The 20614-nt window shown below is 36.0% G+C and overlaps 1 protein-coding gene across 3 annotated transcripts in view; it reads left to right on the forward strand.

The window, feature by feature from the left end:
* Positions 1–20614, forward strand: part of LOC121425662 (fibrocystin-L-like) — a 120103-nt gene that overhangs the window by 97402 nt on the left and 2087 nt on the right. The window contains exons 57-63 of one of the 3 annotated variants that reach the window (XM_041621808.1): positions 6794–6954; positions 7554–7665; positions 8624–8783; positions 10723–10761; positions 17244–17389; positions 18493–18638; positions 19522–19657. In XM_041621808.1, the coding sequence (XP_041477742.1) occupies positions 6794–6954; positions 7554–7665; positions 8624–8783; positions 10723–10761; positions 17244–17389; positions 18493–18638; positions 19522–19657 (900 nt within the window). Of the gene's footprint in view, positions 1–6793; positions 6955–7553; positions 7666–8623; positions 8784–10722; positions 10762–12269; positions 12276–17243; positions 17390–18492; positions 18639–19521; positions 19658–20614 lie in introns of all 3 variants that reach the window. The other 2 variants (XM_041621809.1, XM_041621810.1) reach the window with 2 other exon arrangements.

Below are 20614 nucleotides of genomic sequence, written 5' to 3' on the forward strand. Positions count from 1 at the left end.
AGAACTATGGACGGCCAGCAACATCCATCTTACAAAGAGTTGCAACTCATCCGATCAATCAGAAATTATGGCCAGCCAGCATCAACATCTAACATGCATCCTAGATATGATGTTAGTCCGGCAGCCCAGGAGGTTTATTCAACCGAAAGCCGGACAAGCAAATGACCCCATAGCTGGATGGCATGGACCTTGAAGTTTACAAAAATGCATTGCTGCCGGGTTCTATGCGTGGTCTTCCCTCCGAAATGACGTAATATATGACGTCACTACAAAATGGCCCTATTTCACAATTTTTCAGACATTGTACACATATCATGAAGTCAAGGGAGAATATCTCAGCCAAATCATGCTTGTTTTGTATGAAACTTTCACAATGTATTGTTCGAGTAGTGCACAAGAGATATGCAAAATTTCACGAACAGAAATTATTGTTTACATATGCAAATTACGTAATGAAATTTGCATATCATTAGTTTTGGAGATTTCTCGCATAAAAAATTGTCAAAAATCGATTTAGAAATTTATTTTCTTTTGTAGTGTACTTTATTTGATATTTTTTCTCTCAAGCATAATATCATTGTCTTCATCTATATCTCTACTTTAAGAAAATATATAACAGTAATTGAAAAAGACATTATAGACTGTGATTTCAGCCCCCTTTCCAATATGGTGCGCACGTAGAAATCGTGCGTTTTTGGCCTATTTTCACCATATGGCTGACGTGTGCGAACGATATGCCTACTTTATTGATGTTTCCTGCATTTTGCATGATATTAAATCTTCCAAACAACATATTTTCTTCTTCATTATGTCTCTGGTGATCAATCAATGATTTCAGCAAATATTGATTGCCCACTGGGCAGTCTATAGGCTACGTTTTCAGCCTAGTTTTCAACAACGAACCTATACAATGTAAGACTGCATCGTTGTAGTCGAGTCGGATAAGAGGTTCCTGTACATGTGTACCATCAAAATATTGATAACTGTCTCGTTAATGAATCTTGATGTTCCCTTCCCAAAATCGTGTCCAACGGGGTTCAAAATTGATATCTTTGGCGGCCCTCTTGGACTTTTTTAAAATGAAAATCAATTATTTTCATATTTTATTGCACAGAGTCTGACAATGGGACAATCTTTTAATCAATACGCATTTCTCTATGATTGGGATAGTAGAAATCGATTTAATTCGTTTTCTGATGATATATTTTGAAATAAAATTTATCCCGAAATGGGCATGATTTTGGTCAAAAATTTGCATGTGCATTGATATCTATCTGTTCAATCATTAAACATCAACAACTATTTCAAAATATCAGCATTCGACACGAAAGAGGATATAATATACCGATAATACTGTAACGCTTCATGACAATATGTATGTCTTTATTTGCTTAGTTAAAGGGCAAATACCATTATTACCAATTTATTGGAAAATATGCCACTTTGGAGCCCATATTAAGGTAAAAAACGTTTCTGATATGGAATAAAGCCACTTTCATTCTTTTTAAACTACATGGAGATAAGAAGGGTAGAGTTTCCTCTATCTGCTACTAGCATACTGAGCATACCCCTTCAGGGAGCGTAGAAATCACCCACCCTTTTTCATATTTTACCTATTTGTGGGAAAATATGCTTTTTCAAGCCCCCATTGAGGCAAAAAGTGTTGCTGCTATGTAGTACGGCCACTTTCATTGTTTTTAAACTATGTGGAGACAAGAGTAGAGTTTTCTCTATCTGCTACAAAAAAAGGTGTGCTGTTACAGCAAAGCCTACCCCCTCTGAGGACTGCTAAAGTTACCCGATAATTATACGTATTTTGCCCATTAATGGGAAAATATGCTATTTTCGAGCCCCCATTGAGGCAAAAGGTGTTTCTGCTATGTAGTAAAACTACTCTTATTGCTTTTAAACTATATGGAGACGAAAGAGTAGAGTTTCCTCTATCTGCTACATATAAAGAGGTGTTGGCATATTGGAACATACCTCCCTTGGGGGGTCGCCAAATTCAACTACCCTATTTCATATTCTAACTATTTATGGGAAAATATGCTATTTTCGAGCCCCCATTGAGGCAAAAGGTGTTTCTGCTATGTAGTAAAACTACTCTTATTGCTTTTAAACTATATGGAGACAAAAGAGTAGAGTTTCCTCTATCTGCTACATATAAAGAGGTGTTGGCATATTGGAACATACCCCCCTTAGGGTGTCACCAAAATCACCTACCCTATTTCATATTTTAATTATTTATGGAAAAATATGCTATTTTCGAGCCCCCATTGAGGCAAAAGGTGTTTCTGCTATGTAGTAAAACTACTCTTATTGCTTTTAAACTATATGGAGACGAAAGAGTAGAGTTTCCTCTATCTGCTACATATAAAGAGGTGTTGGCATATTGGAACATACCCCCCTTAGGGTGTCACCAAAATCACCTACCCTATTTCATATTTTAATTATTTATGGAAAAATATGCTATTTTCGAGCCCCCATTGAGGCAAAAGGTGTTTCTGCTATGTAGTAAAACTACTCTTATTGCTTTTAAACTATATGGAGACAAAAGAGTAGAGTTTCTTCTATCTGCTACATATAAAGAGGTGTTGGCATATTGGAACATACCTCCCTTGGGGGGTCGCCAAATTCAACTACCCTATTTCATATTCTAACTATTTATGGGAAAATATGCTATTTTCGAGCCCCCATTGAGGCAAAAGGTGTTTCTGCTATGTAGTAAAACTACTCTTATTGCTTTTAAACTATATGGAGACAAAAGAGTAGAGTTTCCTCTATCTGCTACATATAAAGAGGTGCTGGTACCATAAAGCCTACTCCCTTTTGGAACTGCTAAAGTTACCCGCCCCTTTTACGTAATTTGCAAAATCATGGGAAAATGTGCTATTTTCGAGCCCCCATTGAGGCAAAAGGTGCTTTTGCTATGTAGTAAAACTACTCTTATTGCTTTTAAACTATATGGAGACAAAAGAGTAGAGTTTCCTCTATCTGCTACATATAAAGAGGTGCTGGTACCATAAAGCCTACTCCCTTTTGGAACTGCTAAAGTTACCCGCCCCTTTTACGTAATTTGCAAAATCATGGGAAAATGTGCTATTTTCGAGCCTCCATTGAGGCAAAAAGTGCTTTTGCTATGTAGTAAAACTACTCTTATTGCTTTTAAACTATATGGAGACGAAAGAGTAAAGTTTCCTCTATCTGCTGCCTATAAAGAGGTGTTGGCATATTGGAACATACCCCCCTTATGGGGTCGCCGAAATCACCTACCCTTTTTCCATACTTTACCTGTTTATGGGAAAATGTGCTATTTTCGAGCCCCCATTCAGGCAAAAAGCGTTTCTGCTATATGGTGAAGCCAGTTTCATTCTTTTGAAACTACATGGAATTAAAGGAGTAGACTTTCTTCAATCTGCTGCTAATATTAAGTGGTTGCACAGCAAAGTCTATCCCCTCCGGGGGTTCCGAAAGTCACCCACCACTTTTCCATATTTTTTCCAATATGGGGAAAATCTGCCAATCTTGGAGCCTCTGAAGAAGGTAGCAGTCGATGTACCGCACTTTTTTTTACATGTAGCTGATAGAAAAAATGCCTCTTCTTTTATTTCAAAGTGGTTTCCAAAATCAAAGCTAGCTTTACTATATAGCAGAAATGCCCTTTTGTCTGAATGGGGGCTCAAACATTGCATTTTTTTACAATAAAGAATGAAAATAGACATATGTAACTGATAAAGAAGATCCTACTTTGTCATCTTTATGTGGTTACAAAACAAAAACAAGGGCTTTACCGCAAGGCAGAAACACTGTTTGCCTCAAAATGCCTAATTTTCCGAGAAACTGGCAAGATACGAAAAAAAGATTGGGTGACTTTGGCAGTCCCCTGAGGGTTAGGCTTTGCTATGCCCCAATTTCTTTATATGTAGCTGATATAGAAAAGTGATTTAAAGGAAAAAATTACATACTCAAAACAAAATGTTACCACATTGGGGGCTCCGAAAAGCACGATATCATAATAGTCAAGCTATGGATAATGGTATGGTACTGTATGTAACATTTTACTGGTTCTTGTGGGACTATGCTTTAAGGTGCCCGAGAGTAATTGCATGCAAAATGAAAATGTAGAGCAATGCCTCGAACTTCTATCTTTTTCAAGAGATTTAATTATCATAAAAATTGCTTTGTGTAGAAAATGCCTTTTACCCTCATACACATGATACAAGTAATACATACCTTTCTATCGATCGCTAAGTACGTTATTTTCTGCATGTTAGGCACATCAACAAAGGCGACCGGATGCAAGATGAAACAGATAGATGTCAATGCACATGACCATTTTGGTTCAAAATTTTTGATGAATTCTTTTTTTTAATATATTAACCGGATTATTCAGAAAACAATTTCAACCGATTTCTACTATCCAAATCCTAGTGAAATGCGTATTGATTTAAAATTTCCCATCGTCAGACTTTGTGCAATAAAATATGAAAATAATTGATTTTCATTAAAAATGTCCAAGAGGGCCGCCAAAGATATCAATTTTGAACTCCGTTGGACACGATTTTGGGAAGGGAACATCAAGATTCATTAACTAGACACTTTAGGCAAATACCAAAACATTGAGTGAAAAATGTTTTGATGGTACATAGAAACCCCCTTTTCCGACTCGACTACAACGATGCAGTCATACATGGTATAGGTTCGTTGTTGAAAACTAGGCTGAAAACGTAGCCTATAGACTGCCCAGTGGGCAATCAATTTTTGCTGAAATCATTGATTGATCACCAGAGACATAATGAAGAAGAAAATATGTTGTTTGGAAGATTTAATATCATGCAAAATGCAGGAAACATCAATAAAGTAGGCATATCGTTCGCACACGTCAGCAATATGGTGAAAATAGGCCAAAAACGCACGATTTCTACGTGCGCACCATATTGGAAAGGGGGCTGAAATCACAGTCTATAATGTCTTTTTCAATTACTGTTATATATTTTCTTAAAGTAGAGATATAGATGAAGACAATGATATTATGCTTGAGAGAAAAAATATCAAATAAAGTACACTACAAAAGAAAATAAATTTCTAAATCGATTTTTGACAATTTTTTATGCGAGAAATCTCCAAAACTAATGATATGCAAATTTCATTACGTAATTTGCATATGTAAACAATAATTTCTGTTCGTGAAATTTTGCATATCTCTTGTGCACTACTCGAACAATACATTGTGAAAGTTTCATACAAAACAAGCATGATTTGGCTGAGATATTCTCCCTTGACTTCATGATATGTGTACAATGTCTGAAAAATTGTGAAATAGGGCCATTTTGTAGTGACGTCATATATTACGTCATTTCGGAGGGAAGACCACGCATAGAACCCGGCAGCAATGCATTTTTGTAAACTTCAAGGTCCATGCCATCCAGCTATGGGGTCATTTGCTTGTCCGGCTTTCGGTTGAATAAACCTCCTGGGCTGCCGGACTATGTACATGTATATTCATACATTCACCTTTCTTGAAGACTCGATGTGATTCTCTTTGTTTATTAAGGATATTGTGCACATTTCATGTAGAAAAAAATTATGGTGTGGATGGATTTCTGTTTAGATTGATTGGATCAATCGTGACTCGTAAGACGGGCCCCAGATGTGATTTATCATCAGAAGATATTGATAATGCTATTTGGGGACTTACATGTACTGTATTAACCCTAAATAGACTGGGCTATTTCGACACCTATAAAGACTGGGGGGGGCTGATTCAGCCCCCCCTTATGATCTCGGCCGTTGATCGCGCGATCGCGACGAAAATTGGCACACGCGTTACCCATGGCATTATCTACAAAACTATAACATCAAATTCGGCAAAAAATCTCATGTCTCATTAATTATGCTAATTTATGCGTAAAATCATAAGTTTGCTCTGATTAATAAAATAATGCCCCTGAAATGCTAATTTTTGTTTCACATACTCTAGATAGGCATCTGATCAAATTGATTTTAAAAAAAATTCAAAATCGAATTTATTTTCTTATGTATTCTATTGTTTTCTAAATTTCTTATGTATTTCTTTGTTTTTCGACTTTTTGTTTTTTATTGTTTTTTCAATGGAAATTGTCGGGGACTTTATTTTGACCATAAACAAGATAAAATTAATTGATTTTAAGCAGTAAAAGGAAAAATAATGAAACATTTATGAATTTTGGCTAAGAACACTATTTGCATTGGATTTGTACACAAATTCACGTTTTTGAGTAATTTTGGGTCTGCATGCACTTACAAAATGTTGCGTAATTTTGGAACCGCGTACCCGGGGGTCACAATTTTGGTCTCAAAAGTTGGGCGAGACTTGAAAGTAAAAAGTCAGAGAGCGACGCGGTCAAAAAATTTCGCACAGCGGATTTATTGCGAAAAATGTTGAGGGGGGGCTGAATCAGCCCCCCCCCCCAGTCTTTTTAGGGTTCATGTCTTGATAACTTTCAAAAAAAGAATACTTCTAATTTTCTCTTTTCATCCTGTCTCGTCTTTCCATTTCAATCTTCCTGCCTGTATTTCCTTCCCTTCGTCATAATACACATGGTGAACCGTCAACCCTCTCCACGTTATAAACTCCACCATGCAAACCTACAAAGATCACCCAGTCTTGATAAGGTTTTTTTTTTAATTTTTATTCATGCTTTGGTTAACGGATGAAGGATGAGAGAAAGAAGCATCTAGTCAAAAGCACTTCTTGTAAATACATATACATTAAAACATCTGATTGAGAATTGGCCGTGCTTTGACCTTTCAGGTTCAATCTTGCTGACATTCACAATGACCGGGGACACCCAGGGTACGCTAGAGGTCCTCTACGATGACCTTCAGAATGGTAACGTAGTCGTGGTCTTTGAGGGGACCACCCTTCAAGCCTCTCCTGTTCTGCTTGTCAATGGAGAGGAATATACCAGAAAGGTGAGCCAGGGGTTCCAAGTGTTTGTATTTTTGTAAAAGAATCTTGGAAGAGGACTGGTATTGCCTTGGCTATCAAAGCTTCACTCATCGCACTTGCTCAGTCAAGCGCATGTATGTAACTTTTGCTATCCTAGCAACATTTGGTTCAATAAAAACTGCAATTTTCGACCGAACAGAATTGGAAAAATTTGCCTTCATTTTCTTGCAATGGAGTACAGACCGACACAGGTGTATTATTGTACAGATGTATGGCTCTCAAGTTCCATGATGATTAGTCAAGAAATACACAGCCTCATATATGCACTAGATGAAACAGAAATTTTCTAACAAGAAATGCCTTCCAAATGCCTTGCCAGTGTTGAGTCATACCTGGTGGGTGTTTCATAAAGCTGTTCGTAAGTTAAGAGCGACTTTAAGAACGACTGGTAATCCTTTCTTATGGCAAACGGTATATTATTTAGTGCTGGTTTTGCACGTAAGAATGGGTACCAGTCGTTCTTAAAGTCGCTCTTAACTTATGAACAGCTTTATGAAACGGCCCCCTGGAATGCTTTGGAGTGGATGCTAAATTATAGACTTTGATTCTTAATTTTTCACAGGCCCCATCAAAGCCTTTTCCAGTTTGGGCAATCATTGTTATCGTTCTTATTGCTGTCCTCATGATTGTCCTCGTCCTTCTCGTAATCTTTGTCAAGTTCTTTCTCAAGAGAGGTAAGTTTTTATTTATTTTTATTCATTTATTTATTTATCTATTTACTTATTTGTTTATTTATTCATTCATTCACTCACTCATCTATCTATCTATCTATCTATCTATATGTATATATATATATATATATATATATATATCCATTAATATTTTTCTATATTCATCCATTTATCATGTATCTTGTTGCATGATAAGAACAAGTAAATTCTTGCCTACGAGCTCATGTTTAAAATGGTGAATTATCAAGTTTCAAAGTAGAGTCATTTTACATATTGTTTCACCGATCTCACTACAACCGGCTGGCGATTGTTACCTTGAGACAAATTTTTAAAAATACCCTTTAAAAAAAATACTTATTTTTCCGTTTAAGAATACTTATTTTTGTTGTAGGAGGTTGGCAGGTCTGATTATAGAGAACAAATCCCACAGGAATTCTGTTTGTGGTCTTTCATTGCCAATCCTCACACTTCATTGTTATTCAAAATACATGTAACAGATGTATGGAATGTGGGGAAGCTGCTATGAAAAGATTTATAATGCCTGTACAGCTTGATCACTGCTGAAAGACGAGACACCAACTTTTCACAAGTTGCCTAAAAAGTGGGGGCACGTCGTGGTCTAGTGGTTCTGACTCTCGCCTTTCAAACAGAGGGTCGTGGGTTCGAATCCTAGCCATGGTGTGTTTTCCTTCAGCAAGAAATTTATCCACACTGTGCTGCACTCGACCCAGGTGAGGTAAATGGGTACCAGCAGGAAATAATTCCTCAAAAAGCTGTGCACAACAGAATCGTTAGACTAGCTTAGCTGGGGTAATATATGAGCGTCTTGAGCATCTACAATGTAGCAAGGTGGATACGTGCGCTATACAAATACTATATTATTAGTAGTATTATTTTAAAAAGGAGAGTTGCATAGATGCCAGGAAAGGACAAATATTGCTATTATTGTTTTGATTGATAGATTCTAAAGTCAAAATTGTGGAGAGGGTGCCTCTGGCAGTGGTAGATGGTGTGGAGAACAAGACCTATGTTAGGACAGATGTGAACCAGTCCTTGGATGTTAGTCCAACTGGAAGTAGGACGACTCTCCTGACTACCAATGCTGTTGAGTGGGATGAAAGGTAAGAATCCATGTGATGACCATAAAGACGGTTACACTTCGTAATTCCAAAGGTTCTTTATTCTGAAGGTTCGTAATTCCGAAACACGTAAATTGCCTATACCTCGATGTTCGTTAATTCGAAAACGTAAAAGGGTTCGCTAATCCGAACATTTGTAGCGTTATTCTGAAGGTTCGATAATCCGAAAACGAAATAAGGTTCGATGTTCCGAAGGTTCGTTAGTCCGAAAACGAAATAAGGTTCGTTGTTCCGAAGGTTCGTTAATCCGAAAACGAAATATGGTTCGTTGTTCCGAAGCTTCGTTCGTCCGAAAACGAAATAAGGTTCGTTAATCATTACGTTTTCGGACTAACGAACCTTCGGAATTACGAACCTCATTTCGTTTTCGGATTAACGAACCTTTGGAATTACAAACCTCACTTTGTTTTCGGACTAACGAACCTTCGGAATTACGAACCTCATTTTGTTTTCGGACTTACGAACCTTCGGAATTATGAACCTTCGGAAATACGAACCTTCGGAATAACGAACCTTCGGAATATCCGAACCTTCGGAATAACGAAGCTTCGGAATTACGAATGTATGCGCATAAAGACACTCTCTTTCCTTTCTCGTCTGTACATGTTGAGGCCAAAAGTTTACATACACCTATGGAATTTAGTGAAATTAGTTCGCTTGCCAAATATCATAAAATTTACTTTATCTTCAGAAATATCAATTCTACCATAACGAATTTGGTATCAAATGAAATAGCATATTAAGCTCTTTCACATGATTGGGATGCTGTTGGGATTAAAGTGTATTTCAGGTGGAATTTTCCTTGAAGAAAAAAGTAATATTCATGCCAAATGTATTCTAGTATTTTTTTTTTCAAACATCGTTTCATAAAAATATATGAATTTCAAATCTATTATTTATATTGCATTTTCTATCATGATATGTCAACACTGAACAAAAAAAGTGTAATCTGAAATGATTTTGTTGAGAAGCATCTAGCACATATGAAATATTTTTGTCAAGTTTATATTGTTAATTTGTCTAAAATATGAAGATTTGGGTGAAAAATGACACTTAATGTTTTTTTTTCAGCTCCTGATGACAAAGTAATGTGATAAAGGGGCATGATATACTCATTTGTTTGATATCAAGTTCACCATGATAGCACAAATATTTTGTAAGACACAGTAAATTTCATGATGTTTGGCAAGTGTCAAATCTTCTTTGACTTTCCTTTGTGTATGTAAATGTCTGGCCTCAACTGTATGTCTTGAGTATCCTCATTCAGACCAACCTCACTGCTCTCCTTCTTCACCATATCTTTCCATGTAATCTATGGTCTTCCTTTTCCTCTTGTGCCATCCGATTCCAGACTCCTTGCTCTTCTCTTTTCAGGGATTCATCATCTTCCCTCCTCAACAAGTGGTCCGTCCATTTCAATCCACTTCTCTTGACCACTCCCATGACAGATTTCATCCAAGTCCAACCTTTCCATGATCTCTTGTATTTTTCCCCTCAAATATTTTGATCTTCCATCATTGATACCACATTGGCATGAGATAACGCATTTTAAAAAAATGCATGCATTATATTTGTTGTTAACATAGGCCCTAACCCCTTTAGAGTCAAAGTACATTGAACTCTGTGATGATGCCACCCCTTGACTTTTATTTCCATGGCAACACTAATAATCTCAAACAAAATGCAATATAAGCTTTTCAGAATGATAGAAAATCATGAAATGTTTACCGCATCTGTATTTTAACCCCCTATTGAATTATTTTTTATGTTTTACTCTTGCAAGTTTGTTGAATAAGTTCTGTATTGATATTTTTTACTGTACTCAATTCAGTGCTTCCTTTTTTAAGAAAACAAAAATAACTAGTCAGCTAAAATTCTGTTGTAATCAGCTACTAAAAAATTACCCTTTCTCTCTGCACAGGAAAAATGGTCCCAAACCAAAATCAAGCAAAGTCGATCGGTAATCTTAAGTGTTAATAGATTAGTGTATATGTACATGTGGATGCTTTATGTATAGTCATAATCACCATTAATGCATTTGTTTTCATGTGGGTTATAACATAAAATGATCTGGTGATATTTTCATTCCATATATACTAATTTCATTACATTCGTACATGTATGTGCATCCATTTGAATGTACACATAAATGCATTTGCAAGTCAAAGCTTCATGAGTTGTAATGACGTGGCCAGCTCAGTTCCAACAATTACACAGTCAAAATTAAAGGAGAATGAAACCTTTGGAACAAGATAGCTTGTGTGAAAATAGAAAAATCAAAGAAGCAGATCAATGAAAATTTGAGAAAAATCGAACAAATAATGAGAAAGCGCAGATGTGGTTTACGGTACACCATGAGGAGTGTTATAGAAATAGTGGACTTTCCGTCTTGAAGACGGACAGTCAACCTGCTCGAAATGTCGAGTCTCTCTACTGCTTCTACTCATCATCTCTCTATTCACCGACTCAAGCCAACATATCCTCATCTACCTTACTACTCAAGCTGTTTTCAACTCATCGATCTCTTCTGGTTAACAGTCCTTTTCAGGACTACATTCAATAAAGAATACTCTACTCTCAAATTCTCCACTGTCTCGCCTATCCATTTCTTTTTCTTCTTCTATCCACTATTTCTATAACACTTCACATAGTGTACCGTAAACCACATCAGCGATTGTACATGCCACCATTCAAAACTTCAAACAACATCCGAATAATGAGAAAGTTATGATCATTTGAATATTGCGATCACTAATGCTATATAGATCCTCACATTGGCAATGCGACAAAGATGTGTGATGTCACTTGTGAACAACTCTCCCCATAACTTTAGTATATATTTCACTTAAACTGCCTCTTTTATCACATCTATCAGTAGATCATTTGTTCTTTCTATCTAGGAGGGCATGTAATACAGAATTTTATAGAATACATCATGGATAAAGAGTTTGTGTCACCATACGAAAAAGCAAAAAGAGACATTTTGGGGGTATTTTATAGTCCATCAAAGGGAAAGTTGTTCACATGTGACATCACAAATCCTTGTCACATTGCCAATGTGAGATCTCTATGGCATTAGTAATTGCAATATTGAAATGCTCATAACTTTCTCATTATTTGTCTGATTTTCTCAAACTTTCTTTGTTCTTATTCTTTGATTTTTCTGTTTTCACACAAGCCTACTTATTCCAAAGGTTTTATTCCCCTTTAAGTTTGTGTTCAATATACAGTAAAAAAAAAAAAGCCCTGAAACATCCCCTGATCAAAATCCATATAAACCTATAATGAAATTCAGTGCAGAGAAATAAAAAATAAAAAAATGGTAAAAATCACGGATAATGGAGAGAAAAAAAATACTTTATTGTGCAAAATCTCTTGAAAACTCTCAGCAGTTTGAGAAAAGTGGTCTTAAAAATGTTTGTATCTTAATTGTTTTTGGTTTAATATTTTGACTTCATGTTTCAACAGTAGGAGGTAAGTCAGCTTTCCAAATATATAAAATTACAAATCCCTTATAGTTTGGGGTGTTAGAAGAGGATTTTTGCCTTGTAACTATTTATGGGTTTTGATCTGGGCATTCACACACATACATGTAGATACAGCATAAAGGTGGAACTTCATGTACATGTACATGTAGTCAGTTGCTTCTTGTATTGTGGCATATATAAACCATGTATAACCATGTGGCATGTATAAACCATACACTGTATATCAGCTATAATTGTATATTAATTTGTGCATTGAGTGTGTAAATGCATATTTATTACTAATTCATACTGCTTTCAACATATGGTTGCTTTCCCCAAACAGTCATAATTTTAATCTTACATGTATCTACATGTATGTAAATTCCTAAAGGATTAACTCCCATATCAGTGATTATGTACAGGTCCATTTATCGCCTTTAGACAAGGCCCCCTGCCTGATATATCAAATATATCAGCAACTGAGCTACTAGTATGTAAAGACCAATCGCTCAGACCCTGGTGAACGTGCTAGCCACTGGGCCTTAAGGAACCTGACTCGAATTTCCTGTGTTAACCATGATTGTTCTGGACTTGAACCCGCTGCCATAGAGGTAGCGGCCAATAAACGAACCTACTGGTCCCCAGATGTCATCAGGCATCGAAAATGCGAATTGGCACATAGGCATGTCCATGTAATTCATAGCAATTAAGCATTAATACCGGGTTCCAAAAGGCATCGCAAAGTCACTTGATCTTACGCGTTCACCTGGGTATCACTATCTCTCTCTCTTCATCTTCTGCTAGTCTACTTTCAGCCACTACTTTATGAAGAATATAACCAAGTCATGAGGCCTCGTCAGAGGGCTAGTCCATATAGAAAAGTTCATCTTTGAGACTCGCTCTAAACTAACCCATTGTCCCCTCGTCACATGCGTCCCACTATGTTCCATAGCTTGCCAGTTGAAGATGTATAGTATATATGTGTATTGTTGGTTATCATTAGCGTGTGTGTGTGTGTGGTTGACATAACTTGATTCATGGATTTTTTTGCTAATAATAAAATTATACTGCTTTTGATCCAGTGCCATTTTCCACAAACAGTGCTAATTCTAATCATGTTGATAGTGACTAACCGCCCTAAACATACAAGAAGTTGAATTTTGATATTTTCATTGAGCTTAAAACAGCACATCCTAAGCTTTAAAATGCTATGTAACTTTTCAGATGTGATCAACAATACTTGATTGAATGCAAAAGAAGTTTAGCGAGAGCTTCAAAAATAAGGAGAAAACAAGGTTTCACCACTTTTTGTATTGTAAATGAGTCTTTAACAATTGTTTCTTACATTGCCATGCCTGGAAATCCTAACATCCTGTTATAAATGGGATGAATGAACACTATTGCGGCTGTGAAGTGTCACATCTTTACCGTCGATCCCACCGCTGCCACCACTGCAGTATAAAAATGAAACTACTGTCACAATAGTACTTAGATTGTGGAAGAGAGCCTGCCTCATGAATTGGAAGTCACAGGTTTGATCCCTGGCTGAGTCATACCAGAGACTTTAGAAAATATTATCTTTGGCCAACTGTCCAGTAGTCCAGATTGCACAGTTGATGTATAATAATAATAATGATAATAGGCATGTGTATAGCGCCATCTACATGTATCTAAAAATATTCTATTCTGAGGCACGATGTTTTTTATTACTATTACCCCGGCTTTAGCTCTAGCTGCCTTTCAGCACTCGTGCATTCAAGGAATTAATCCTGCTGGGTACCCATTCACCTCACCTGGGTTTAGTGCAGCACAATGTGGATTCTTGGGATTCGAACCCAAGACCCTCTGTTTCAAAGTCAGAAGACTTATCAACTGGGCCACAATGCTCCGCAATGTATAGAAGCTCTCCTTCCCTAAAACTAACAAAGATGGCCTCCTGACTCCCATTCCCTATTAAACCCAGTGCCGATGCGGATGGGAGATGAGAGGATCTGGACTTTCTGGCCAGGCGCTTGGAATATTATGCTAGAGAGGGAGGGGAGTGATAACAGTATGTTATGAAGAGCCTGCTGGAAGACCAGCTCATTACATTTCATTTCATTTTATTTATTTCCACAAAATTAAAATATGTACAAAGCAATATACAAATACATTTTGAAATAGTGGTGGACCAAATGAAAGCTCATCAGGCTTGTTTGGATGGCCCAATATAACATTCATAAGTACACATAGTACGTAATACATGATACATAAAACATAATACATACATAATCATAAAAATACATCCATATAGCATAAGACAGGACAGGAAAGAAGGAGGAAAGAAACAGAGAGGGAGAGGCTATGATTATTTGTCAAGAGAAAGGGGTTGCTCAGTGTAAAGTAAGTGTCGTTTGTAATTAAATCCGAAGCGGCTACCCTGTATGAATATGAGATTTTATATGATTTTCATCCTACCATTTATTTGAGGATGTCATGATCCGGCTCTAGAGGTGATTGTTTAGACTCATTTTAATACAATACCTTGACACAAGGTGGTGCAATACTACAATAGTGTCGTGTTTAAAGGTAAATACTCTCCCCAATATTGTATTACAATGAGAGTGATTAAGAGAAGAAATTTGATCAAAAATCGGATAGTGTATTCAAATCCATCACATTTTCTGTATTGAAACACTCTAATGATATTTCATTGTCAAAGGGAGATGGTCATTTAAACCTTTGAATACTAGTACATAAAAAATATATCATGCTGTGATGTTTACATGTGTAAATGTAGTACATACATGTATATCAATCCAAGTTGAAACCTACAATTTACCCCATGATAATATCATGTTTTTATGTTACCGGCCATTTTGTTTTAATTCATTTTATGTATAAATGTAACCTCATGTAACCATTCATGTCAGCATCATATCATTCAGTGGTGGTATTTGTGAACTGATAATTAGTGTGCTCTCGTTGAAGCTTCATATAATCCCCTAGCTCACCTAGCTGTGTTATTGGATTTCATTTTAGTTTACAGGTCACGTCCACCTCAACAGCGAGTTGATTTTCATAAAGGAGAGAAAAATCAAACAAGCTTTCACACTGAAAGTTTCGTGAAAATGGGATGGAAAATAAGAAAGAGTTGACATTTTGAAATAACATTCAAGTTCATAGAGCAGTCTGTATTGGTGACATTGCTCAAATTCAAATGAGAGAATTCATTTGCACACTCACTATTTCTTTTGAGTTATTATGCATGTATAATATCTAAAATTTTTCTTTTAAATTTCATAATAACGATGCTCTTAATTGAGAGTCATACTAAATTATTAGTTAACCTGTTCATAAAGAAGAGATATTCTGTTTTATTCTAATATATTAGAGGAACAGTGTTTAAAACATTAAGAGGAAAAATTTGAAATATTTCTGATTCATACAATGAAATGCAAATTAAATAGTTAGTGTGTGACACCTTTAGCCCCTTATTTGAGCAATTCAGATGATCTGCATAAAACTATTTGAGAAATTAGGCAAAAATTATGTTATACCCTATTGAAATCCTTATTTTCTTTGTCTAACTACAGTGTTATATGTTGTTGGATTTTCTTCATTTATTCAGATTAACGTGTTGTTGGTTTGGATTAGACTTATAACATTTATTGATAATGTGTTTGATGATGGATTTGTTTGGTGTATGGTGGTAGATTGTATGACATTTACATAAAATTTTTGAAAGGAGAGGAATTTTTTCTTTTGTTTACCTTTTTTTGCTAGAGTACACTGTACAATTCGTAATTGCAATTATCGAGGAAAGTTTTGAGGCGGGGGGGGGGGGGGGGGGGGGGGTGTTCATCACTTGAATTTAGTACATTTCCAAGACATAAAAAGACAAAATAGTGGCAGTGGATTTGTCTTTCATGAAGGAATTTGCTTGATACAATTATCTAAGTTTGATATTTCACCTTTTACTAGAAAACAATTAACAAATTTAATGACATTTCATCTTTCATAAAAATAAATCACTGAAAAAGTTTTATATTTTATTTTATCTTTCACTGAAATCATAAAACAGAATTAATATTTCATCTCTTATGGAAATAAGTATATCACCTCGCTATTGACCTTTCATCTGTCACTGAAATCACATAACAAGTTTGATGACATTTCATATATCATTGAACTCAATAACAAAATTTGATATGTCATTTCTCATTGGCTCACTAAGTGTATTTGACGATTTCATCTCTCTTTTAAATTACTAAACAATTTTGTTGACATTTCATCTCTCATTGAAATCACTAAATAGTTTGGTGACAGACAGTCCATCTCTAAATGAAATAAATAAGTAATGCTAATTTTGATAATTTTTTTATCTCATCAAAATCACTAATTTTTTTTACATTTCATTCCTCATTGAAATTTTGATGACATGAAAATCCATATTTTTATTGCTTGAAATAGAAATGTGAAATAGAAATATTCAAAAATAATCATTTTGCCCAATTGATAATGGGCCCGGCAGCCACTGTGCAGCACCAGATCGATGTTGCTTTATCCCTTAAATCAATGAGCACCAAACAGGTTAGCAACAAGTCCCATCTTTTAATGTCTTGGTCTGACGCGTCCAAGGCTTAAACTCCCGACCTCCGGGACTAACCGCAAAGAAACGTTGTTAGAGCTAACAGTGCACTGTCTAACCGAGGCCCTGTTATAATCAGTAATGTGGCAGCGATGCCTTATGTTAGAACAATGCATTACTTATAAATGTTTCGACTTCACAATCCGAAAGATGTGACTGGGCTTACTGTTAGGCTAACAAAGTTTCTGTACGGTCAGTGCTGGTCATTAGACGGGGGCTCTACCAACTGAGCCAATTCATTGGTTTCAACTCTTTGAGATCACTCGATAAGTTTGATGACGTGTCATCTTCCATTGAAACCACTGAATAATGTTGTTTCATATCCTGGTTCACCTCTCCATGCAGGCCGATGAGTAGGCAGGTGCACCTTTTGGTACATGAAGAGGGGAATGGTTCTATCGGTAGCTGTTCACCTAACAGTCCCAGACGAACCCCAGAGGTTGAAGTCACTGCTCTGCCTCCAGGATTCACCGAAGGACAGCTGGAGAAAGGTAAAACTGAAAAAGACATTCTCCTCTGGGAATTTCATAAATATGAAAGTCTGACCCCTACACCTTGTGTCCACTGCTCCCCCCAAAAAAAAAAATGTTATAATATAGAAATTCATAGACTCAATTGATCATCATTTCTAACATAAACTGTCCTCAATTTTGTAAGCTCCAAAGGACTCTCCTCTCACAAACTATCACACTGGAAGGCTCATTCCTGCACAAGCTAATTTTGTATAACTCTTACAAAAGTTGAACTATGCTTGCCAAATTATGAAAAAAAAATTAAATGCATATCAAATGAAAGTTTTCTATACATGTACCCTTTCCCATAAATATTTCTTCATTGGCAGCCATTTATAAAGTGTAATTTTTTTTAGTTTGGGGGGCATGTGATACATCTTACATTGACCCTTTCTGAAGTGATTTAGCTCTGATTTCTAGTTCATATGGTAATACGGGGTTCTTACAAAATCTCATTCCTAGTACTCTTCACAGAGACAGCCCAGCAGACATGATTTCAGATTGAGAACATACTGGCCAACTCCCAGTTTTTAATCAGTGAAAGCCTTGTTACATTTTTTGAAACATTCCATGCAAATTATATAAGGCAATTGATATTCATATAAATGTAAATCAATATAACAAAGTATAACTGAATATTCAAATATACAAACAAAAGATATTCAAACTATATGAAAATTATCATCTAAGCTTGAGGGAGAGTGAGAGAGAGAGAGAGGAGTGAAAAGAGCTGTATGAAGGATGGTGGAGTGAATAGATACAAAAGAATCTTGTGTGAGGGGTGTACAGCAGTTAGTGTATAAGAGAGTGCCCTACATAAAGAATAGAAAGTTAGGATGAAAAGGATGAATATAAATGAAGGGTGTTCTATTAGAAAAAGGGGATGATTCATGAATAAAAGTGGAAAGAAAGAAAAGTACAAAATCAATCCCTACGATATGATAAATTGTAATACTGTACTCTCAAAATGCCATGTCTTGAGCAGCTCATGTGATATAGAAATATAATGGGTGTTGGATGTACAAAGGGGTATATTTGTGAAAAGAGACTGAAACATTCTATTTTTCCTTGACGTCATTCAGAGAAAGAGGATCGCGCAGACATGACTGTCAACATTAAGAACGCGGATGGTACTTTCCAAAAGATAGGCCAGGTGTCTGCCAACAAAGTGGGCACTCTCAGTGACCTTCGACGTGACCTGAAGAAATCCCAATCTCTGCCTCCAAAGGTAAGTGGGATCACATTGGATATGATGGCTGCAGAAATACAGGGTGTATCAATAAAAAGGATACAGAATTATATGATTGTTTGTTAGAAAGTTATGCAAGTTATAATCATGAAAATTATGTTGATTGAAAGAATGACTCAGTATGAGCATTCCAGAGATGCCCAAAATGCATTTCCAACAACCATAAGTGGCTGCAAGAGGCATTACTTTTGGAATCGTCTATGTACTTATCATCAGCATTGTCATTGTTATCATCATCCCTTTATTATATTTCATTTTATCTAACTACATGTACTTTATTCACCATAAAAGAATATTATGGGTGATTTCAAGTCATGTGTTAGCCTTGGTGTTGGTGTTGAAATTTGGATTGCTTTCCCTAGCTCCAAAACTTATTTAAAATTTGTAAAACTGATCCAGGTGACATTATTGACATCCGGACAACTAGTGAGTGACGTTTGAGGACCATCTTCATTTTATTTTTTATGTTATAACCGTGTAAAAATTGACCTAACACCAACACGAAAAGGTCAACACTGAACTTGAAATCACCTAATGGTGTACATGAAAAAGAATTTTTTAAATAATTAAAGGTAAGAAAGCAATACAATTGCATAACAAACATTTCTATGGGGATTGGGCCTACAAAAGTAGCCAGAAACCTTATAACCAGCCGAACCCTGGGTGCAAAAGCCAAAGAAAAGGTATATTACAGAATAAAAATAACATTAACAGTTGAAAACAAAGAAATGGAGGAAAAATAAGGAAAGACATGTAAGCATAGAAAATACATTTAAAAACGAAGTAATTATATTGTTATTAGTATTAGTATTGGTAGCATTTTGTTGTTGTGAAATTGAGATGAAATTTCTTGTTGATGTAGGTCCAAGAGAAGCCGTTCATATTTTTGAAGACAATGGATGTATCAGACTACGAGACCGTGGAAGAGAAGCGTGTATCAGTCTCAGAAGCGTATGGAGCTGCAGGTCTCGTCCTCATCCGCTGGCACTCGGAACAAGGTTAACTTCTTCAATGGATGATGATCAGTGGCGTACTGTAACAGATGGCGAGGCTCGGGGAGAAACTTGCCCCCAAAATTTTTCATGACCCAGAAAAAAAAGGAAAGAAAAAGATAAGCGTGAAATATGATATTATTTTCTGAATATTATGTCAAAATCTACCAAACAATTTGGATTTTTGTAATAAAAATGCCAAAAAATTTTGCTTGCTCGCTACACCATACACTGTATATGCCCCCCCTCAAAATTTGGGCTCGTCACGCCACTGATAAATATCTTTTAATTCTTTATCCTCTTTGTGTGGTTCTGTCTTAATTGTTGTCACAGAGGTGATTATTCTTGTTTACCCAAAATACCTTCTTTTTTTGCCGCAATGATTACAGAATGATTTGCAGGTTTAACTTCAAACTTGACTAATTTCTGCATGTACTAGGTATGATGATCAGAAGCCCTTCACACAAAGCTTAGTAGTAATCATCAAACTTTTTTTTTGCTATTGATTGCATTGACTACAATGTACAATTAATCTTCAAATTACAGCGCACAATTGATCGCTTACCTTTGTGTTACGGGACCCTGATTAGACATACATTGTAGGGGTCACAAGGTCAAAGGTCACAGAGTTTGTTTATTGTTTGTAATATGTTTGGGGTCTGACAATGGTTAAGGTGTTAAATTTGACTGTGAGTTGTATGATCCCTCTAGTTTACTCTGTGTTACTTTTCTTTTTGAATATGGATAAATAAACATGAGCCAATATAATGATGATTGTAGGATTTAGGCAGAAATAGCAAAATTTGCAATTTAATTAGTGACTTGTTTTTGTTGCCAATTAAGAGATGCGAGCTTAAGTTGAACAACTTTTTGTTAACAGTTCAATGCATAGCAAATATTTTACATTAGTTTTAACCCTAAATAGACTGGGGGGGCTGATTCAGCCCCCCTTCGACATTTTTT

This window comes from Lytechinus variegatus, chromosome 12 (assembly GCF_018143015.1).
Source record: "Lytechinus variegatus isolate NC3 chromosome 12, Lvar_3.0, whole genome shotgun sequence".
Classification (NCBI taxonomy): Eukaryota; Metazoa; Echinodermata; class Echinoidea; order Temnopleuroida; family Toxopneustidae; genus Lytechinus; species Lytechinus variegatus.